The 23,672-nt window shown below is 40.2% G+C and overlaps 1 protein-coding gene across 1 annotated transcript in view; it reads right to left on the bottom strand.

Moving 5' to 3' along the window:
- The window catches only part of ABLIM1 (actin binding LIM protein 1), a 124,121-nt gene that overhangs the window by 45,520 nt on the left and 54,929 nt on the right, over positions 1-23,672 (bottom strand). The window contains exons 6-7 of the mRNA XM_054382205.1: positions 23,518-23,611; positions 2,674-2,761 (exon numbers count right to left, since the gene is read on the bottom strand). Coding sequence (XP_054238180.1) covers positions 2,674-2,761; positions 23,518-23,611 — 182 coding nt within the window. The remainder of the gene's footprint in view (positions 1-2,673; positions 2,762-23,517; positions 23,612-23,672) is intronic.

Raw genomic sequence — 23,672 nt, 5'->3', positions numbered from 1 at the left:
GCTGTATCGTTCCTCTTTTTCCTACAGGAAACAATATTCCCAGTCTTAACATATGTTTGTTTGCTCACTTGGCAGACACCACCCAACACCTTCATTTCTTCAGCTTTGTATCTTGCACGTATCCTTCTTTCAGTATACAGCAATCTAAGTATCAGTAAGTTGGGCTGTTAATTATACACTGAATAAGGCTGAAAGCCTGTGTGAGAATGAAGTGAAGCATCCCTCTAAATGCTAAGCAACATCCTAGCTCAGTAATGGTTTTCTGAGGCAGTCCATATAAAAATATAACACTAGGAGGACAATAGGAAACAGAAAGTGTCTGATGCTGTTTCATTTTCCTGTGTTGGACAGGGCAAAGCCAGAGTACTTCTGCTAGGATTATTCAAACCATCCTTAACATAAAGCCCCAAAACAGAAGCTGTTTTTCCCTCATGTTCTCCTTTTGCAGGTTTCCCACACGTTTCTAATGCAAATAGCCACCACAAACTTGCCAAACTACTGTTTTTCAAAGCAAACACAATGCTTTCATGTCCTGTGGAAAAGAGAACTAGAAGTAAGATGGAAGCTGCCTATTTTCATGTATTCTATCAGTAATGCGATTTAGATTCTAGCTTTAGTGTTGTGGTGTTGCATTTTTATTTCAAATCGGAATGCTGTTATTCTGCACCCTAGGGTAAACAATTTGGATTGAGTCAGGATATACATTTCAGCTGAGAGCTTTGCACAGGAAAGGCTTCTAGGTCCCTTACATTTACAGGCATGCTCAATTCAGCAATGAAAGCTTTGGCAGGACAGTCTGGAGCACACTCAGCAATAATATTATTCAGTCAGAAAACAGCTTGTGAGCAATAAAGCAATGCAACCTGGCCTGCTCCTCCTCTGGGACAGAGTGAGCATGAAGAACATTAATCCACAGCCACAGGAAGGGAGATACAGACTAGAAGAGAGTGATGGCAGATCAAGGAGCCAGGTATCTCTCTCCCCCCTTTGCTTTCATATCACCTGAATTTAGCTGAGACAAAATGTAGTCTTGTTTACACAGAAGCAGTGTCTTCTGTCTTATTTGGATCTGCAGAAACTTAACACCATTGCCTATCCAATCAATGAACTCCCACTCTCTGCTAGACTGGTGCAAACAGCATCAGCTGCAAACATATTAGCAGCAGCAAGGGATGAACCCATAGTCATCTTGACTCAGGTACTATGATGTGAGGAAACTAAGAAGATTACCAGTTGTCAGACATGGTGACTGCTCTCCAATTTGCCATCAAAAATCAGCAGTTCCTACCCCACCCTCTTTCAGCCTCTCCTGGCTCCTGCAATGTAGAGCTGCTGCACAGCTTCGGTATTGATTTATGTGCACAGCTGGAGTAAGATGACTAAGGGATCAAGTCAGTGAGAGATGAGAGAGATGGACTTCAAGGGAGGACACACTGCAAAATAACACAAGTTATCTTCAAAGGAATTCCTTAACAATATTATCTTAATATTGGAACTCCTCCAGAAGGAATCCCTCCTCAGCATTTCAAAAGATGGCTGCCACCACATTTTCATAATTGCTTTCCTAGTCTTTTAGTCCTTTCCAGTACATCAAGCAAGCTTCCTAATGTAACTACAATATACAAAAAAAATCTACCTTTTTCATGTTGATTTCTGGCTTGCCTGAATGTCATTTATACATCTTTCCACCAACATTAATTAAATACTACAGCAAGCAATAAAAATAACTGTAGCTTACTAGTCCACATGCTACCTTCCACCTACTAGGTGGAATTTAGATCAAGGATACTTTTAAATCAGTTTTTTATGTGAAAAGATCAAGAACAGAAAAGTTCTTGGCAATTCTTTGGACCACAAGATTGTTAATAAGAGGGAAGAGATGAACATGAACATAGAGGAAAGAAGTTACTGTAGAAAGACATAAAAATAAACGGGAATAAAAGGGATCAGATAAAAGGGAAATGGGCAAGGTAGGCTAATATGATTAACAACTGGAGGAGACACATGGGGAATGAGAGCTACATGACTCAAAACAAGCTCACTGGACACAAACTCACTCAAAACAAGCCACTGGAAGTTTCTCCTTTTACAGTTTGGAGCGTGGTGCAGAGCAGCACAGGAATCAATCAGCAGAATTCAGGGGAAACCCTCTCACTCTGCCTGGTATCTCACATTCTGATCTGTTTGCTGAGCTGTATGTCAGATGCCAAATTCAGAGGCAGCCTAATAAATTTCATTTTTGCTTCAGAAAACAGTCTGCCTCAGCTAGGGTGTAGAGTCACTACATTGCCACTGTTACTGTTACCTATAAGAATGAGAGGCTTTCAAGTGAAAAAGTATGAGAACACTGTTGAAGACAGGATGGCTGTAGACATTCTTACCCTCCTTGTCACCTTCTAAGGTGATGGAGCACTGCAACAGGCTGCCCAGAGAGGCTGTGGAGTTTCCTTCTCTGGAATTAGTGAAAACCTGTCCAGACACTGTCCTGTGCAATCTGCTCTGGATGACCTTGCTTTCTCAGGGGACATGGACTAGATGATCCCAGAGGTACCTTCTGACCCCTACCATTCAGTGATTCTGTGATTTCATGGGGATGGTTTATAAACTCCTGAGGTCTGTGACAGAAAAACTACAAAGTCTGACTTTTTTGTTTTGCAGTGGAGACATCCTTACCTTGCAGATACATTTCTTCTCCTTCTGTGAACATTTGGTTGCACCTGCTGCATCGTGCACAGCTTGGATGGTAATGCTTGTCACCTGCCTAAACAAAAACACAAAAGGGACATGAGGGACCAATGCATTGCTTTGTGAGCACTCATTATTTGATGGCAGACCATTGCCATTTTTCTTCTAGGTCACCTATTATGACACAAGACTGCCCTCATGACATGACAGTAGTGACAAGAAATGTAAGATCTGCCATGCTGCTTCAGTCCAGAAGTCTATCTAGCTCAGTACCCTGTCCTCAACAGAGAACAGCACTACTTAGGACAAAAAGCTGTAAGAAACAAGACAATACAGAACAGCCTTTCCTCTTCATGCCTTCCCATTCAAGTAATCAGTGGTTTAAAGATTTCCTCCAAAATCTATCTGACACCTTTTAAAATCTCCATCTATCTAACAGTCCAGGCAATGAATGTCACACTGCAGTCAGATATTTGTGTAAGCCTGTTCAAAGATCATTTTGCCAAATAATATGGATTTTGTCAATTGCTCTGTTGTTGCAGATGAATTTAGACAATGTATGACAGTTTTCAACCTGCCATTTCATTCCTTGGCCTTCCTGACACTGCTGAGAGGAGTATTAATAGAGAGAGATTTCTAGAGCCACTTCTGGGACCATTAACTTAATTCACAGCTGTGGGACTTCAGAAGCTACTCTAGCACAGACAGCCTGAGCTGAATTTGAGCTATTGATGTAAACAGGTTAAATACTTTAGATCCTGTTACCCAAATCCAAATCCACTGAGCCATTCATTCTCTTAAATACATTGATATCCATAATAAACAAAGCTGATTAGATTTCAGGCCCAGGAAAATTCAAGGCAGAGATATTAATATGATTTCTTCTCTTTAGGAAAACAAAGCCGCCAATGCATTAACTTTCTTACATCAGAAACTTAAGCATGCAATGTCCACAGCAGGCATTTTTTAAATATAAAATAATTAATCCTAGGAAACAGCCCACAACAGTGAGAAGCAATTAATTCCAAAAGTTTTTAAGATTGTTTTTGGCTTTTCAAACAAGTTAATCTCAAATCCTCTTTTTTTCCCTGAGTCCACTGAGATGTTACATACACAAAATACCAGTTTACTCCACAGCTGACTTGTAAAACATAGAACCATAGAATCAGTCAGGGTTGGAAGGGACCACAAGGATCATCCAGTTCCAACCCCCCTGCCATGGGCAGGGACACCTCACACTAGATCATGCTGGCCAGAGCCTCATCCAGCCTGGCTGCAAACACCTCCAGGGATGAGGCCTCAACCACCTCCCTGCACAACCCATTCCAGGCTCTCACCACTCTCATGGGGAAGAACTTCTTCCTCACATCCAGCCTGAATCTCCCCACTTCCAGCTTTATTCCATTCCCCCTAGTCCTGTCACTACCTGATAGCCTAAAAAGTCCCTCCCCAGTTTTCTTGTAGCCCCCTTCAGATACTGGAAGGCCACAAGAAGGTCACCTCAGAGCCTTCTCCTCTCCAAACTGAACAGCCCCATCTCTTTCAGTCTGTCCTCACAGGAGAGGTGCTCCAGCCCTCTGATCATCCTCCTCATCAAATCCATTTCCTGCTTCATTATACCCGAGACTGCAGCATCACTAAATTCAACCTTTCCTTGTCTATTGAGATGGACAACAACATATTTTTCGTTCACCTGATTATACAGGCTTAGTTAGTATTCAAAAGTATTTATACAAGATAATGCAGTATATGGATTAAAGTACCTGACAACTACCAGACAACCAGCTCCACCACCCAGCCTTTCTACGGGTAAAGCTGCACCGTTTCATCTTACTGTTCTCATTTGTTCCTGCCTTAATGGCTTAGTACCTGGGTTTGATTTCAGAAGTCAGGAAAGATAGCTATTCACAGAGACAGTGGTGTTTGTGGGCATGACTATTTATCCTTCATTATCACTAAGAACAATTCCCTGGCAAGAGCTTTAGTCATGTAAGGACAGAGAAGAGCATTCTGTGCTTTTAGTTTATGGCTTTTAAGCCCTACACTCACTCCAGCTGTAAAAACACTGCGCTTCTCTCACTCAGATACTGCCTCTGCTATTTACTGATTCCTGCTCCTTAGAGGGCAGCATCCACCAGACAAGGAGACCAATGTGATTCAGTACTTTTTGCACGACAGATTGAGAGAGACCTATCAGGCAAAAATGGATCTCTGGTTAAAGGGAGGATGAAAGGTCACTACAAGATAGGGGTGTTCAAAGAAGAAAAGCTAATGAGGGAGAAAACACAGAACCGATGCTTGGCTTGCAGCAAGCAACAAAACCAGTATTGAATTGAGAAGGAAAAGCATAATGAATGCTCATTCTCTTTCTATTATTTTCATCGCTGGCTGTCTTTTTAATCCCTCACTCTCTCTAGCAATTATTTAACCAGAGGTGGACCATCAGTTTCACTCAAGACTGCACTTTAAGAAGAAGAAAATGAAGAGACTCTGCATGTATCTGAGATGTAATGCTGTCAACAAACAATAGCTACTCTCATCTTGAACACTACTTACATGTGTGGGCATATATATTCTCTCTCTCTCTCTCTGTATATATATATATATATATATATTTCTATCTATCTGTGCAGCTTAGGGCTGTGAATATTGACCAGGCTTCAAAGGTAGAGATGTCCAATTCAGACAGCTCAGCACTCAGCAGATGCCAACATCATTTTCTGTATTCTCTGTCTCATAAAAACAATATTGTACATACAAAGAACAGCAATTTTATCTGTGTTCAGTAAGAAAAAAAAAAATCCCAACTTTTGAGTATTTCCTAAAGTTCTTCAGTAGAATGAGGCCCACAGAGCTGCTTGTCACAAGTGATTTCAGACTTATTAGATGATGGCAAATCTGATCTCCTGGGAACCACCACCAGTTAATGAGATATAAAAAATTCCTAAGAAGGCTGAATCACTGCCAGAAAGGATCTTCTCCAAACAGGAAGACAATAATTGGAAATTAAATTTGAAATAATAAAACTGGACTCTGCCTGTCTCATTCAGCTAAAGTACATCTCTGCAGCATATCTGTGCTGCTTCTTAACAGAGATCAGATTTTTAGTAGGCACGTAGATTTTTTTGAAAACAAAATTCATAGCTTCTCAAAAGGTATTCAGTAGGGCAGCTAAGTAGCTAAACACACTGAACTGGAAAAAGTATGGGGAATTCTGCATTATTATTGATTAACCTCTGAAACAACCCATCTGAGAAACATTTACACTTTTTAGACATCTGGACTAGCCCACTTCTCAGACTACCAAACTCTCTTTTGGTATGGTAAATGTGCACCTTCCTTTAGTTTCACACTACTGTACTGTGGACTGTAAGATTTAGATCTCAACCCTGTTGGCAGCAACAACTAACATTAATTCAGTGCCCATTTGCTCTGAAAACTGTTCAGCAAAGGCACAAGAGAGTTAAAGCTACTTGCCTTCTCACTACACCTAGCTCACCTTACCCCTTCTCCAGTTCACTTAATGTCCAGAAATCCTTTACCATTAGCTGTGCTATACAAGGACTTATCAAGTGGCATCTTGAACCCTGCCAGCTGTTACAAGTTACTTTCTTCTTCAAAATACAGCTATGCAACCACCAGGTTTTAACTTGTCATACTGCTTCTGTTTGCTTCTGAATTATTTCAGCTTTAATTGACATCTTTAGGACAATCCAAACCTTCAGGTACAAACTATGATCCATACCTTAAAGGACTGTCACTGAACTAATTTTGAGTACACTGAACTAATTGCTGGTTTTGCTATAGCTACAACCCTTAAACCCAATAAAAATAATAATGAAAATTATTGCTTTTACTTTACATACAAATTCTTAAACGGAATTGAATGAATTGACAGCAATTTCTTATGAAATATTAAACTTATGTGTTACTGTCACTGCCTATAAATTTTGTTAAATCAATTGGCATTTGCAGTGGAAGCAAAAACATCAGTTATCAATTTACAGCAATATCCAAACTCTTCTGGCTTTCCTATTTATGTTCTACTTACACTGGTAAATATAAAATAGGTTCTCTAGTCAAGTTCCATATGAACACAATAGACAGAGAAAATTAAATAAAGAAATGTAGTAGTATATACTCATTTACTAAATACTTCTAGACCCTTAAAAATGCAGAATGAAGGAAGAGTAGCCAAAGGTATAAGTGTCATTCTTAATATAAATATAGGGATGTTAAATTTGTGTAGCTTTCCATGGGTCTGCAAGCCTCATGGATTGGTAGTTAACCAGTGACATGTGTCCTGTTTATTTTCTATATATGACTAAATATGTACACTGTATCCTGTGTGCACTTTATATTCATGTAAAGAAAATAGTTTTAAACGTTATTTTAGATAATATTAAGGTTCTATATATTCTGGTAATATAAAGTCTTACACTGGAATCAAGTCTTTAGCAACACTGAACTTCAGTTTCCCAATCTACAAAAAACAGGTTAAATAACATTTAATGTCCTTCATAATATACTTTGGAGAAACACTACCAAGGAAAACCATTAGAGAAATATATTCCTCATGACCAATCCTGAGAATAAAACTGCACAGGCACTTCTCCTCTAAGGCTTATCATTGATGGTTGGAGGCTCAGCAGTCAGGACTCCATGGGTGATGGGCTACACAGTACATTCTGCAAGGGCATGTCCCAAGTAACACAAGCAAAAGTACAAATTCAGTAATGTATTCTGACAATACCAAGACCTATAAAAATAATGAGACTAGATTTTTCATAGATCATGTTTTCAAGCTCCACAGCTATCAATTGTCAGCCTTCTTCCAGCATACTCCTCTCTTAAATGACTTCATCTGGGACATAAAGCCTCCCCAGCTGATTAAACCAGTTTGCAACGCCGTTTTAGAAGTCCTCGTGCACTGTTTGCAGAGAGCTTTGAAGGCTCCTCTAATGCGAGGGTAATAACCCTGTAGGACTGTCTGGAATGAGAAAGGTCTCAGAACACAGCCATTGTGTTACACACTCGGTGTGTCAGGCTTAGAGAGACTGCCTGCAGTTTGAAAAGTAAACTGCAAGCTGGGAGGCAGGGAGGGATTTGCAGCGCCAGCTGAACACAATGCACTGAGCTTCTGTGTGACCCTCACCTGTCTCACACCGCTGGCACTCCAGCTCTTCACAGTGCAGACACCACTCATATGCCTTCACTTTATCAAAACGCCTTTGGGCAATTCCTGAAGCCAGAAGCCCATAGGTGTCAGGTAAGGCAGTAGAGGGGGATTGCAAGAATGATTCCGACCCAGGAATTACAAAAAAGCTGCTTGCAAGCTGATATAATGTGCTCCAGAAACCCAGCATAAAAAGTACCTGCATTGAGCACATATACAGCTTTAACCCCATGATAAGAGTACTTCAAAAGCCAGGGACTGTATTTTCTCTGCTCCCACTTTCTGCATGAGTAACTTTTACTCTCCTAGTGCTTGTAGAGGTCTAGTCAGATTAAACAAATGTTTTCCTCTTTGGTGAACACAAGAACTTAAGATTTCCTATTACTCATGCCTTCAGCCCTGTCCTTCTTTCCAGAACAACAGTGAACAAGAGCCAGAGAGAACAATAACAAGAATCCCACTCGGAGAGCTCACATGCCAGTGGCTCTGGTAGAGGAAGAACTAATTACCAACAGACATTTTCTGCTGGCCAAAGGACACAATTAAGTGCATATTTGCTGCATTACATTTGCACAGCTGTACTCACTCTCCATTCAAAGGTATCTTTACGGTCACCTGACAAACATGTAGAAAGCTTTATTAAACCTATTAAATGTGTATTTAAACATTTAAAGATATTAAACATGTAGAAAGCTTTACTTTTCTTCTACTATTTAAATATCACAAAACCTGCTATGTAGTTTTAAGAGTACATTTAAGAGTAAACACCCCCCCCCCCCCACACACATCCCCTTCTATTTTTGGTCAAATTTTTATGAGCAGGTATAATGGGCCTATTTAAGGGACAAACCTAATAAAATATTTAGCTCTATCATGACTCTGAAGAGAATGACCTGATTTCTTAACTCTCTTAAGGACTGAGGAGCAGCACAAAGAATAACTCAGATTCATCTTTTAAAGCCCTTAAGGAATGTTGTGAATTGTAAAACAGGAACTGTGGCAGTAGCCTACCATTTTCCAGTGAAGCTTTACTTTAATTACTTGCAGAGGTCACAGAACCTTCCACCCTGTTTGATGTTTGGTATAACATCAAATTCCATTGTTTCCTTCTCTGCAGGCTTCTGTGATCTCAGGAGCGGCTGGAACAGCACAAACACTATGAAGACCAACATTTGCCTTCCATAACATCCTGACCCAAGCTGTCCACTCATTTTTCCCAGGCTCTTATCTCTTCAGCAAGTCACTACAAGTTTCTGTGCTCAGATACAAAACCAGAAGCTTCCAAAGGGCTTCAGAATCTACCACAACATTCTCTGTTACTACTGAAGGAAGGGCAGTATAACACAATTTAAACATTGGAAATGGTCTAGCCTGATAAATCCTTGTTTGATATGCATCTTTAAAACTGGGACCTTCTAAAGCTGTTTTTAACACTACTGCCACAAGACCTTAATAGGAACAGCTCTCAGCACAGCCTATGCCTCTGAGACAGGACAGAACAGCAGGAAGCAGAGCTCACACTGGCAGTTCCCAAGCTGATGGTGCTGCAAGATACAAGACCAGGGGAAAGTGGGAAATGGAGCGTGAGGCCATGACTGTAAATCTGAATGACAATGTGAATGCGAGAGACATGGAAGACCCTCAGAGCTGTCCATTGATTGCTGTGCTGCTTTGGGTAAGCCAAAGCTGCAGCTGTCCTGCTGCCATGAACACTTCCACTGTTAATTCCTGCCTGGTCCCTGATTTTTACACAAAAATACCTCCCAGCATTCCAGCAGTGGCTGCCAAAGTCATGCTAGTATATTCCTTAGCAGATGTTTAATAAACTTTGTAACTTGCTAATGAAAATTCCATCAGCATACATTATTGTTATATCCATTAGTTGCTGCTAATAGCAAAACAATTATTAGCTCCTAGGAATGTAATTTTTCCCTACAGCAAAGAGGTGAGCAGTGATTCAGGCTAAATACACAGTTAGGCAACTGCTCTGCTGGCAATAAGAAACAGTCCTCACAGCAGCTGAGTATCAACTGGTCTTACGTCAGGAAGATTCTAGCAGTTGTGACTGCACTGTCAGCTCTGCTTTGACTTCCTACTTGCTTGCAATATCCAATGTTGATATTGGATAACTTCATAGTGACAGGGGTCTTTTCAGTCAAGCCCCATCCTGGCATAACTACAACTTTGTCTCAAGCAGCCACTAAAACTCCTCTAATAACCACCAAGAACTTTGCACAGGCCAGCTGAACTGTACAGTTGAGTGATCAGTCTCTGCAGCAAGGTGAGAAAGTGATCCCATCCACAGCTTTTAGCCTGTTGAAAGCAAAGTAAGGGCCCTTGGCTTGGTTTGCTGCTGGGTGTTATATATGCACATGTATGTACATGTGGAATTAAAGGAACAGACATATCCCTGTAACGTCCAGTAACCACAGAAGGATAGACCCAGGAATTTTTAAAAACATTCTACTGAATGTCCCAAATTCTGTGTTCTAAAATAAACAAAAAAGTAACCATGGTCCATATGATTGATGCATGGAAATATCATAAGGACTGAGACAATGACTAAGTAATTACATTAGAAGGAAAGATAACCAATGAGAAAGCTAAAGTTATCAAAGAAATAGCTATGGACAATATGTTTAAAGACAATAACAGTCTTGGGGGAGAAGGGGGAAAGGGGGGAAAAGAGCACAGATTAGGGAAACTTCCCTTGTGAGCTGTAGATGAAAAACTATGAAAGAGGACACAGCAAATGCAGGAGTATTCTGGAGGTGTACCTTTCTGGTCTGTATTGGACAATGCTGAAAGATGCATTTTTCCTGTTGGACACTGTTTCATGAGCTAGATTTTTTTGATAGTGTGTGCCGTGAGCCAATATTTACAAATTAGGAGAGCTGAATAATTGTTGCTCAAGAGTCTTAAGAAGGCTACAGCAAGGCAGTTCTCTGGCAGATGGATGTGTTAGTGGGGGAGGCTGTGCTGAGCCAGACACCTCAGGGATTACTTCCTTCTATCCGTGGCATGAGGTACCTCTATTAGTGGCCAAGATGAGAGCATAAAACCCATCCTGATAAATCTGCTGATGGCTCAAAGACAATGCTTAAGTTATCTATACCAAACGATTATGTATTAAAACCCAGTCTAACATAATATGCCTGTGAATCAAGAAAGTATGGTCCTGGGAGATTGAGAGCCATGTTGTGGGCTGCAGGAACTGAGGCAGTCTGAGATCCTTAACAATCTCCCAGGAAATGCTCTCGGAATACCTGAAAGGGCTGGCTCCTCTGATCATTTAATGTATACAGAGAATATAAAGGAAAAGCAAGAGAAAGGTTTTGCTTTTGACTAGAGATACTGCATCACCATAGTAGCACTGATGAGTGTATACATCTGGACCTACAGAACAGTGGTCAGTGGAGAATCGTGAAAACAAGTCTTCAGCTGGAAAGCTGAAGGACTTGGTCAAATCATTACTCGGAGGCTTCAGAGATGACAGGGTCACAACAGTCAGGTGATTAGAAGCAAAGGAGGAGATAACAGCAGGAAAGAGAATGAAGTTTTCAACCTCATTAAAAAAATATATCATCAAAAAGCTTCTGCTAGACAAATTTTATCTCAAACCATGGTAAAGTTTCTAAATAGAAAAGGTAATTTAAGCAGCAAGAGGCTGCTTTGGCCCCAGAATCACTCTGCGATCTTCATGATAAGGCAGGATAATCTCCCAGAGAATAAACTTTCACCTGGTTTCTAGGGAAAAGCTCTATGATTTTGAAAAGAGAAGGTATAGCAAGATGATTTTAGTAGTTTCTCTGACCTTAAAATCCATGTCATGGGGCTTTGCATAGAGAGGAGCTCTTACACTCACATCAGGTTGCTCCAAGGTCCGGAACAAGCCAGCAGAGTAAGTCCGAGTCCAAGATGACACTGGAAAAATCTCCGAAGTTATATCAGTTCACTGAGACCTGTCTTGGCTAAGCAGCAAAATTCCTGCTACAGCAGGGGCTTTGCTGCTAAAAGGGAGCTTTTGTTGATGTGGCTTGTGGTTCAAAGACAGTTCAAGTGCAACACCAGGAGAAGTTCTGGGGTTGTGTATGCTGCATCAGTGCCTGAATTGCTACTGACCCAGCAAGCCCAGCTCTACGATCATGAAGGCTGGCAAAACAGGACAGTTTTCTAGGCAACACTTAGGTTAACCTGCTCATAGGCAAGTGCAAACCACTTCTAACTAATAAAGTTAAGTGAGAGTTTGGGAGATTAAGCAACTCAGAATTAATGCTTGCAGCAGAGCCAAGCAGAATTTACATTCTCAATCTCCCAGGCCTGCTGGACCTCCATGTAGCACACTCTTAGGTCCAAATAACTGTGGCCAATTTTCATGCTCATCTAACACAAAACTGTCTTTCAATGTTTGTGTCAGAAAGCTCTTTCAGGAACCATGCAACTTTTGGCTTGTGATTTAGCAAGGCTGGTCTCTATTCTGGTATGTCCATTCAGTTTTGAGGGAGTGTCCCAAGAACAACAGAGAAATAGAAGTTGTGAAGGCCAAAAGGAGGGGCAACAGAAACTTAAGCATGAGGTCAGACAGTACATCTGTGGAAAATAAGCCAAGCATATAAAACAGAGTAAAGCTGTGCAAAACAAAGCAGACATGAAGTACTTAGTTAATGCTAATTTGTATCTGGTAGACTCACAAATTGTTCTATTAAGAAAACATGTTAGGAGTGGATTGAGCAGGGAATATTTTTATCTTTTAGTGCCTAGAGCCTGATCTTGTAAACAAACTATCCACAAGTCACTGCCATTCCAACTAGGCTTCAAAAAGTCTGAAGAATGAAGTTTATCCTTGATCAGCTGAAGTTTTACCTGCTACCTTTGGAAATGTCTTTCTGCAGGAGGTCACAGTGAGCAACACATGACAGCCCAGGGACAAGGAAATTTTTCTTCACATATTTTTCTTCCCAGTTGCATTGCTCTTAACTCCAGGGTCACCCATATATAATTATGAGCCTGGATTTTACTATATGCAGACATTTCTCAGGAAAATAGCCAAAGTATTTACATTACACTAACATTTAAATATGAAAAGGCACAAAGATAAGCAGTGTATAGTTAGTGCAATCAAATAGTCGTCTCTTTTTCAAATGCAGTAACTTTGAATAAATGTCAGATGGCCAAGATGTACTCTGCTAAAAGGAGAGCCTGTTTCTTCTGGCAGAAGTCCACTCTTTTGGTCCTGTTTGTCAGTTTTCTCATTGGTGATACACGCAGTTTCCAAGTACAGATGTAAAACTGCGAGCATACCTTTGAATCCAGCTGACATGAACATCCATCAGAGGATGTTTACCAGAGTCAAGACACAGGGATTTTACTCCCTCTCTTGTTTTCTTCAGCTCTGGCTAAATTCAAGCTTTCTACTTGCCACTGCAAATATATTCTAACAAAATAACTGTGACACAACATATTTCTGTAGTGATGAACAGGAAGGAAGTGATAGATATAAAGCAGAAAGGAATAGCTAACAGAATTTGCTACCATTAAGTTTTCAACACAGTAAAGGCCCTCCACAATTGCTGTCTCAACTGCTGATAACTCTGTTTATTTTTCACTGCCTCAGTCCTTACTCTCCTCACTGCTAGGAAAAGCATTTCGAGACAAGATACAACTGCTTTACAGAATTCAAAGCAACAGCAAGTCCATCTGTATACATAATAAATCTCTCTCTCCAACTCCTATAGGTACAAGTCAATTTCTTGACATTTTAACTCAAGTGATTTATGATGGTTGTTTCAGAGGCCTCTGCTAACCACAAAACATCCCAAGCTAGTTTCACAGTTTAAGTGCCAGAGTAGCTGTGTTGCTGGTGATGAAAAGGTGCCTCTCTTGTGTAATATTTTTCCCCTCTTACAAAGCAAAAAGCTTCTAGCAAATGTCATACATCCCAGATATCTATCCAGAGAACAATTACACCAGGAAGGTCTTCTAATACAATAGGAGCAGGTAATTAAAACCTACCCATTTTATGCTGCAGTTGGTCATTTTGAACAGTTAAGCACCCACGTAATACAGTGTGTCATATTTCTTCACCTGTAAAGCACCTGCTCAGTAAAGCAGGTGTTAATTCTGTGGAAATGTCCCCAGAGATTCCAGACATATCTTATGGGTTTCTTTCCTGCCTTTTTTTTCTTCCCTGCAGGAAAGCACCCTGACAAGACAAAAGAGAGGGGACTGAATCCTCACAGAGTGAACATCAAGCAAAAACACTGGGATGGAGCCGGTTACAAACAGGTGACAGATACAGACTTGTCCCAACAGGTTCTTCTCCACTTCTCAAGTTTCAAACACGTTATTGCTGCATTCTTCCCAACAATTACTTTTTATGGGGGGCAGGCCTAAGTCCTGTCCTGCTCTTCTAGATGTCAGTAGCAAACTCTCCACTGACAGGAAGATTTAAAGTAGGTCTTAAAAAGGAAAGATCATAATCCTGCAAAGAAAGTATTTCACCACTTAATTTTTTATCCTGGGAGAAACAAACAACAAAAAAATAACTGTCTGAAACAATTTTGTCTTGCTACATGCTGCCTTAAGCTCCCTTATCATCACATCCCAACTGACAGGGAGACTCCAGCACTGAAGGGAGTTTTGTTTTCAGTGTTAAGTACTTTGGTGCAGGGTTCATTATTAGTTTTATATCTGTATTGTGGGTGATTGTGGCAGGTAGCAGTAGCACAAGGCAAAGGTTTAAATGATGAACAGAAGAAGCAATGGGAGCTGCTAAATGAGAGTATTTTGTTTTCCCTAAAGCAGAGTGGTCCAAGAAAAGAACAAGCCATGTTCTGCAGCTACAACCATGCAATTGAACTCTTAATACTGCTATGTAACAAGAAAAATAAAGTCATCCAGGTAAGTTACTCTTCTACAAAAAAACCCAACCAACCAAACAAAAAAACCCAAACTGGTATGTGTTATGTGCACCTCTAAGATGTGAAAAAACTTTGTTTTAAATATCTGCTGTGTTACTGGAATACAGGCAATGAATGGCTGGGTAGCACAAAGGCTGCTGTTGGCAAAGAGAAATTTTATACTAACATAAATGCCTCTGTTGAAATGTCATTTAGAAGTATTTTGATTAGTCTGCTAAAGTTTTCCAGTAATATTTAGTGCAAGAAACACTGGGGATTATTTAAGTAAATCTAAAAGGTAAAAGCTACAGATACCATGCTGGGAAATACAGGTCCTAATAAGCAACACAGTACTCACAGTAGCAGTTTCCACAAATACACCATATTTTTATAAGCACCTGCAAGATTTCCACAAATCCCTCTGTTGCAATAAGGAAGCTTTAATTGGTTAGTTTTTTTCAAATGACTTGTTACAACTTGTTCCTCTTACTCACCATCCCCACATTCTCCTAACATTCCTCTCCTTCCTATTGATGTTCGAATTGACTGAAGGATGGTTTCCAAACCACTGCTGAGAAGTTAATGCCTTGTGATTATGCTGCCATAGCAACTGAACTTCTGTTCCGGCTCTGTCAACTTCAGAAACTCTTTTGTCATCTTTATGTGTCAAGTCTTTCTCAACTACATGTATCTCTCTTGCCAAATTCAGTCTTTCATGGAAGGGGTAAAAAAAAAAAAAGTCACCAAAATCCTGTTAAAAAGATTTTTACATGAAGCAATTTAAGGTATTTTTCTGGCAGTGTATTTATTCCAGATTTTTGACCCTGTGCAAGGTGTGGTGTTCTGGGCAATCACACTAGCATATTTTTCATCAGGGAAGGGTAGTCTAAATAAAACTATGCTGCTACTCAGATATGTAGACAACCTGTCTGAACCATTTACCCATACCCTGAGTTATTAAACTTTTCATTTCCCCATTTTTACACAAGGAAAAAAAAATAAACCAGTGTTCTATATTAGCTGATAAAACAGGTTTCTCAGTAAAAAGGCAAGGAAACTGGAAACAAACTCTAACCTTATTTCAATGCAAGACATCTCCAGAAGGGATATTTAAAAAAAAAAAAAAAAGACAAAGAAAAAAAGAAAGAAAAAGGAGAAAAAGAAAAAAGGGAAAAAAAAGAAAAAGGAAAAAAGAAAATGGAAAAAAAAGAAAACGAAAAGGAAAAAAAGGGGGGGGAAAGCCAAGCTATATAAAGAATTATTTGAGATAAAGAATCATATTGTTTCTCCATACATCAGCAATCAGCTGCAATCAGAAACAGCCCAAGCTCTATGCCATTCTCCTCAGTACTTGGCAGATTAAAATCAGGTTAGCTGCACTCTATCTAGAGCACAGAATTACACACAGCCTTTTAAAACCATCCATCTAGTGCACAGGAACAAAAGTAGAAGTAACCTATTATGATACCGCTGCAAGCTATTCAGTCCCACCTCACAGCTACACTCCACTCTCCCTGCCGAAAGAACACCATGACCCTTTCCAGTTCAGATCTAGTTTCACAGGAAGGGGTTTACCTTCCGACAATAACTCTTCAGTCTAGGTCCATTCCGTCCTCAGCCCGGCAGGCAGACTCCAGCAGCGGCGTGCAGCCGGCTTCTGCTCTCTGCGAACCGGCTGGCAGTGAAGTGCCTGTAACTGCACCCAGCCCTGCGCCTCCCTCCTCCTCTGCTGGCGCTCAGACACTGCTGCACACACCCACCCAAACAACCAAACAATCCTCCCTGCACATCAAACCCACTGCTGCAGTGACACGGCCAACTCATTCTGAAAAAGGAAAAGGGGGAAGAACATCGGCCCAGGCAGGGGCAGGACCACTTCTCGTCATTTCTGTGTGTCACTATTTGATGTCGATACAACTCAGAACATTTTTCCCTTGGGCAGAGGCATTTGCAGAGTATGAAATTAGTGCTCTCTTTCTCTGGAAGTTATTAAATATTACTTTTATGGCTTCTGAAGAATTTATAGAACCTCCTGGGTGTTAGTCTAGTTTTGTCAGAAACACTCAGTTGCACTGAGGTTGTCCTCTAGTCCAGTTAAGCTTAATGCAGGCAGAGTGCTGGGGCCACATCTCATGCTGGGACATGTGCCCCTTCATCCTATTTGCACGTTTGGGGTGAGATCACACTGTGGACACTCTGTCAACATCTGATGAATTTACACTGGGCTCTATGCACTGACCCTGCCTGATGTCTCAACAGGCATTTTCCATGATAAAAAAAGTCCTGTGGTCATTAGTATATATCAGTTTGATTAAGAGGCCAAACAATCACAGCATGTGCTGCTGCTTTTTCTGATCTGACCCGGGACATTCAGGCCACACGTTCATGTTTTCTCATTTATTCTAACAGCAGTCGAGTTGAACACAAAACAAACCACAGAACTAGCACAGCCTGCACTAAACTCTACTGATTCCCATTTGCTGTGTAACCTCTTCCCCTACATTTTTATGGCGTGTCAAGATGACAATGGTGACTGGGAGATACTGGTTGAGGGCAAAGCCTCTCCCAAGCCTGTAAGACACCCAGATCAGCAGACACCTAGGTGCTATGAAAACAGAATGGTAATACAGTGAGGAATATTATTTTACCACAACTTTAACATACCACAAAAGCCAAACCCACCTGAAGTCATCATATGATCAGTCTTTTTTTACATCGGCTCCACCTGTATTACTAGTACAGGTTGCATCATTAAAATCCTGTAAATGACACATTTTGTGATATTTCCTGCATAACCACTATGAAAATGGCCTTGCTCAATATTTCATTCAGCAGGAGAATATATATTGGCCTTTCAAGCAACACTTCTAAATGGAATTGAAATAAAACCTGTTTGAGGAACCGTGTAAATCTAAAATTTAGGAAGGGTACTGTGCTACGAACACAGGACCAGATGCACAGATGTACTGAAGTACCCAATTAAACTCTGCACTCCACAATCCTTGCAAAGAAAGGCAATGTTTTCACGTGAGCTATGATGCTAAATCTCCTTAAAATAAATTACTTAAACGTGTAGGCTGCTGATTTTCCCTAAAAGCCAGCTGAAGCATCTGGATACTAACACAAGAGCAAAGTTGCTGCCTGGTTAAGTGTTGGCAGAAGGCACATGGTTGAACAACAGAAACACATTGTTTGACTAAATCATTTACTGTTATTATGTGAACCAGCAGCATTGTTCTGTCATCTATTTGTTAGTCACTTATTTAGAACAGAGACTCATTTACATGTAATGAATTAGCAGAAACTTCTCTGAACTCCTCAAAGCACAAGTTTCTAAATCTAGCTCTGAAAACACCACTTGAAGACATTTACAAGCTCTCTTAGCTCCAGTTTTTTGCTTCTTAAAGATGGATAGAGTTTCCCTACACAATCATTGCAGCTTTTGAGGTTTGTTTGGTTTTCTCCCCTATAATTATTGTTCTTTATTTCTAACTTCAGAAAATAGGGTGTCAGAATTGACATTCTATCAGTTAGTTGCTGCAGCACAGATGAGCCATCTTAAAATGCTAGCACATTAAAATAACAATATCTGCAAGTACTAAGCTTCCTTCCCATTAAATACCACATCTTAAATTACTATTCCTCTTTAAAACCATGGGAACCTCAGCATAAATGACAATATCAAAAACACATTTAGAACTTGACCTTGTAGGCTGAAGTCAAGGGAGCCTTCTGGTGCCCTGGCATTTCTCTTTGCAGGTCCATCTGTTAAAGTGGCGTCACGCCACTGCTTACAAGGTTGGGTGCAAGTTTCAACAGTGCACAGGAAAGAAACAGTGGGCAGTCAGCAACCCATCAGAACAGGAACTCGAGGTATGCACAGCCAGGAGAACTCACATGATGGCTTTTTAATTGCAAATGAATATTAAGCAAGTAGTGTTGTAAAAATAAATGGGTAGAGTAGCAACATAGTTGAGACATAGCAGATCTAGCGTCTCTAGATCTTGAGATCAAACCCTGACCACATCAGTAACAGCCAAAAAAAGGGAAAATCTGGAGACCTAAATCTTATTCTCAGGTTTTCTGTATGATTTCATGCAAATATCCACCTCTTTCTGCCCTGATCTCTTCCCTCTGCAGAACTAAAGGAACATGGCTTAGAAGTTTTGTAAAAACACTTCAGATAAGCACAGATGAAATCCATGGATATAGGCATGAGCCACCATTCCCTGAAGTCAGTGGAAGGCTTCTCATTGATTTAACTATTTTGACTTAAGCCCCTGAGGAATAGTTATATTATGTATGATAACCACACAAATAGAAATTATTTAAGGCAGCATCTTTCAAATAGCTAAATATGTGCTGAAGTTTACTTGGATTTGTGGAGTTACACACTTAAGCAGAATTTTGCTCACTATGCCATCACTGCCTGATAAAACCATGTTTCAGAAGAGTTAATGGAAAATTAGTAATTTTTTTATAAATAATGATTCCCTTTCTGCCAGAGAAACCCAGGGAAGAACACTCATCTCAGTTGCCTTGACAACGTTCACTGAGACACACAAGTATTAGCATAGCCAATACGCTCCAGAAAGTTACAATATCTATTTCATGTTGGATACTTATCACATTTATTGTGTTGGCATGCACTCATCTATCAGCTGTGACTGTTTGTCACAGAAAGTAATGTGCCAAACAACACATGATAAGTATCTGAGCTGACTTAAATGCACGTGGCATTTTCATGGCTACTGAAAGTTGATAGATACATGGCCTAGAAAAGAAAGGGGGGGGGGGGGGAGAAGCATTCTTCCATGATCTATGGATATAAGCCAAATAAGTCTTGTTTTTCTAGTACTGCATTTCTTAACTGAGCAGATCCCACTTCTGGCTGGAGGAGGTCCATCCTCTCAAGGCTTCAATCTCAAGGTTTGAATGCAAACCTTGGCCTGGTAGGCTTGCTGGGGATGCCTACCAGGGGCACAGCATAGATGCTTTTGAGATGAAGACTCTTAGGTCCACATTGTGAGTGGCTGTCTCTCTTGCTGGCTAATCCTTGTAGAAGACAGCTTGATTTTTCAGAGGAGCTAAGCCATGCTGAGGGACAAAAGCGAGCTGCGATGTTGCAAAGTTTCTTTTTAATAATAGTAAAATGATAACACTAATACTACCAACAATAATTTCGCTGGAAAAATAGATACCATCAGCACCTATGAACCCAATGCTAAATTTTATGCTTTTATCTCCCTTCAGTTTTTCAGTGTTTCCATAGACTGCCCCAGTTAAAATAAGAATAAAGCAGAAACCAAAGCAGCACTACAATGGCAGGCTGCTAATCATTTGTGATCCATTAGAGGGAGGAGTCTGTACACAATGCACTATATACTTCCCTCCAAACACTTCTCCCAATTTCTTTGGGTGAGAATGATGAAACAGCAGAATCTCTTCCTGCCAAATTATTTTATTGGCAAATAGCGAGTTTACTACTACCATTTTCATTAACAAAGGCAAATTACAAAGTGGTGGTTTGTTTCTTGTTTTTCTCAATGGATGTTAGTAGGTTTAAATTGAGCTGGTCAGTAACGCCATAACCTTTACCTAGATCCTGTAATTGTGCTAATTCACACTGAAAATGTGGTTTCCTTCCCAAGAGAGGCAGCAGGACAAGAGAAAATCCACATAATATAAATCACCAAGAACACCCAAATGTGCCAAAGAAAAGTTGCCAAAGAAACGTCACCAAAGAAGACAAAGAGGGAAGACAGTAATCCTCCTGTGAGAATTCTCAAGCTTCATGGAAATTAAAACTTCAGGTGTACTGAAAGGTTGTGGGTCATTTCCTGTACAGGACAAGGAAATTGTTACTTGTCCTGCCTCAAACAGCTCTGCCGCCCTCCCTGAACTGTGGCATCCTGTTCTGTGAATTATCTTCCATGGCCCCGTGGCTGTTTCCGATCTCTCATCTCTGTTATTACCAGAGAATTTATGTCACGCTCTGACCCCATCCTTTGGACTACCTTTCCTGCCCAAAGGGAACATGCTTGCTGACACAGGATTTTCTAACATCCTAAGTTTTGATTTATTAGTTCCTTTAGCCTAATTTACAGGCATTAGTACTGCCCCTTTGGAACCATGCATCTTCTGACAGTGTAAAACTTTTCTAGGCCAAGCCAAGAACCACTAGCCTGTGGTTCTGAAGAATTGCTCTTATTATTGACTATTAGCTGCTCACCTGTATCTTCTGATCTTTTCAAGCACCACTTAATGACAGAAAGGGCTTAAATGTCTCTCCTGCATCTGCAATGCCAGGTGATAGCTGCAGAGCTCTGGTCATGGACTATCCTGGCTGCTAATACACACTGTAATGCTGTGTAGGCAATGTCTGTCTGGCCTCCCTGGTGAAATTTTTTAAGGATTTGTCCAACTGACACGTTTCAGATAGCAGTCAGACTTCAAGACCTACGCTGTATGAGTAATTCGACTTCTACAGGCTTTCAAGTTTAGTTTTAGTTTCATATTGAGAGCTACTGCTGCCCTCTACTGTGTTATTATGGGTTGTACCCCTGATAAACAGTCACAAATGCTGAAGCAAAACTTCTAGTCTTACCCTGAACTTAGCAGGCTTAGCCTTTTCCTGGTATTGATAACGGTCTGTTTCTAACTCATCAGCATATTCTGATTCTGCAGGCTCTTTTTTTTTTTTTTTTTTTAAATCTGATACTGAGTTTTCCAAGAGGTGGATTCTTGCAAGAGGTTGGATATGTTTCAATGTTTCATTGCATCAGCAAAATGTTTCCTCTTCTTCTGCTAATAAATAGTCATCAGAGGAACCAACCTTGGGACCAAAATGACTGCATCAAAGTTTTGCCCAGGACAGAATGTCTCTGATAACCTGAATCTTACCTTGGATTATGATGGACAGCTAAGTCCTAGTTCGGTTGAACTAGGTCAGCTGAACTTGGTCTCACCATATTTGGTTCTGAAAGGATACAGCTCATGATCCTCTCAAAAAAATATGTTTCTTTCTCACTGTGCACTGTGCTCAAGTGCAACCTTGCTGTAGTGACATCCACCACACAGCAGGCTCCAAATAAGAAGAGCTTACTTCATCCCAGCTCTCCACAGCTTCTACTAACTTTCTCTTTTACCATTTGCATGTCCATGCCTCTGAATAGGTTGTATTGCTTTGTAGGTTAGAGCACTTCTGTGCATCTAAAATAATTTTAGATTTTTTTTTTTTTTATCCTTCCCGATCTCACAAATCCAATTACTTCTCTCCTACAGTGCATCCTGCACTGGAATGCAACTCTGGTGTCACCAATACACAGTACTAAATTGACAGGAATAGATAAGCAGATGGTAGCAGACCACTGGATTAAAACCAGAGACACAGCCTTCCTCCTCAAGGGAAACCTCAAAATTGTTCTCAATAATTATCTACGCAGGTCTCCAAAGGAATTAGACACACACTGCAAAGGAGGTAGACTAAGAGCCTGGCTAATTAAAAAATTGTACTTCCTTCCAGTAGATGCCATGACAAACACACTGGGTGTCACCACTCATTCCGTGTCCCTTATATGTGGCTACCATCCTGGTTAATGTTCTGATTACCAAACCAGAGAAACCTCCAGAACTAAACCCAGAAGCTGTTACCACTATTATGTCAGACCTGAAAATTTTTTTACTGTGGCTGACAGAGTATAATATCTGTAGCAGATGGGACACAAAGAGGAGAACCTGTAATACACATTCACTAGCAAATTCCAGCTGCTTGGATTTCTGTAACACTTTCAAGTTTTTCTATTATTCACTGAAAAAACATATAGTACATCCAGTTTCTTCCTCATAAAAATACACCTGTAACTGAGTTGGTTTTTTTTTTTTATTCCCTATTTTATCTACAAATGTTCTTATGTAAAAGCTTCCCCCCCTGCTTTTTTTTTCTTTTTCCTAGGAAAAGTGCAGTGTTAAAAATCACTACAGTTAGAGTGAAGGCCCAGCTCCAGACTTGAGCTTAAACCTTAGGTTCTTTCCATTGAACAGGATTTCCTACAGGGAAGAGAAAGAACGGTTTTGCTTGTTAGATCTCATTGGCAATGTGACAGAGAAGGTCCTCTGCATTTTTGCAGAGGGAGATGGAGATCAGTACTGGTAACAAAAGATACACATTTCTAAAAAGATTGTCTCAGTTTCAGTGAGAACATTGAGGACTCCAGCTGAGAGTCAAGAAAAGGGGGCAGTTCAGATGTTTTCTGCCTTGTGGTTCCTGAATTATAATTTCCCTCCTCTAGCACATTCTCCCTCTCACTCTCTGAGCATAATTCAGATCATGTGGCTTCATTTAAGAAGAGCTATCTCATGTTGTAAGTTTTGACAAACTTACGGTTGCCAAAGGTAATTCCAATACTCAAATTACCTCTGTAATTATGTCAAATCTGGCACAGAATAAGCAGTTCAATAGACCTTGCACAAAAACATTACAAGAGAAACACAGAAACCACAGATACATAGAAAAAAGTGCAATTAATTCTCTATCATGTACTTCTCTTAACTGTAAAGATAAAACATTACAAATATTTCTGAAAATTAGCAACTTTGCTCTAAAATCAGCAGGAAAAAACCTTTCATAGAATCATAGACTTGTTTCAATTGGAAGAGACTTTTAAGATCATTGACTCCAACCTTTCTATGAGAATTTTTGTATTCTTTGCAGCTGCAGGAGGGCAATTCTTAAATTCTAGTTTACAAAACACCTACCTCTAGAACTTTCCCAGTAATGAACTGGTGACATGCTTCACACTTGACTCCAAAAAGAACTTGGTAGTCCTTTTCACAATAAGGAATTCCATCTCTGAAAAGGAAAATCCACAAATTACAAACAACCTTTTAATAAACAGGTTACAGCAGAACTT

Source organism: Indicator indicator, chromosome 7, assembly GCF_027791375.1.
Source record: "Indicator indicator isolate 239-I01 chromosome 7, UM_Iind_1.1, whole genome shotgun sequence".
NCBI lineage: Eukaryota > Metazoa > Chordata > Aves > Piciformes > Indicatoridae > Indicator > Indicator indicator.
The sequence above is the reverse complement of the archived record's forward strand: the minus strand, read 5'-3'. Positions and strand labels throughout refer to the sequence as shown.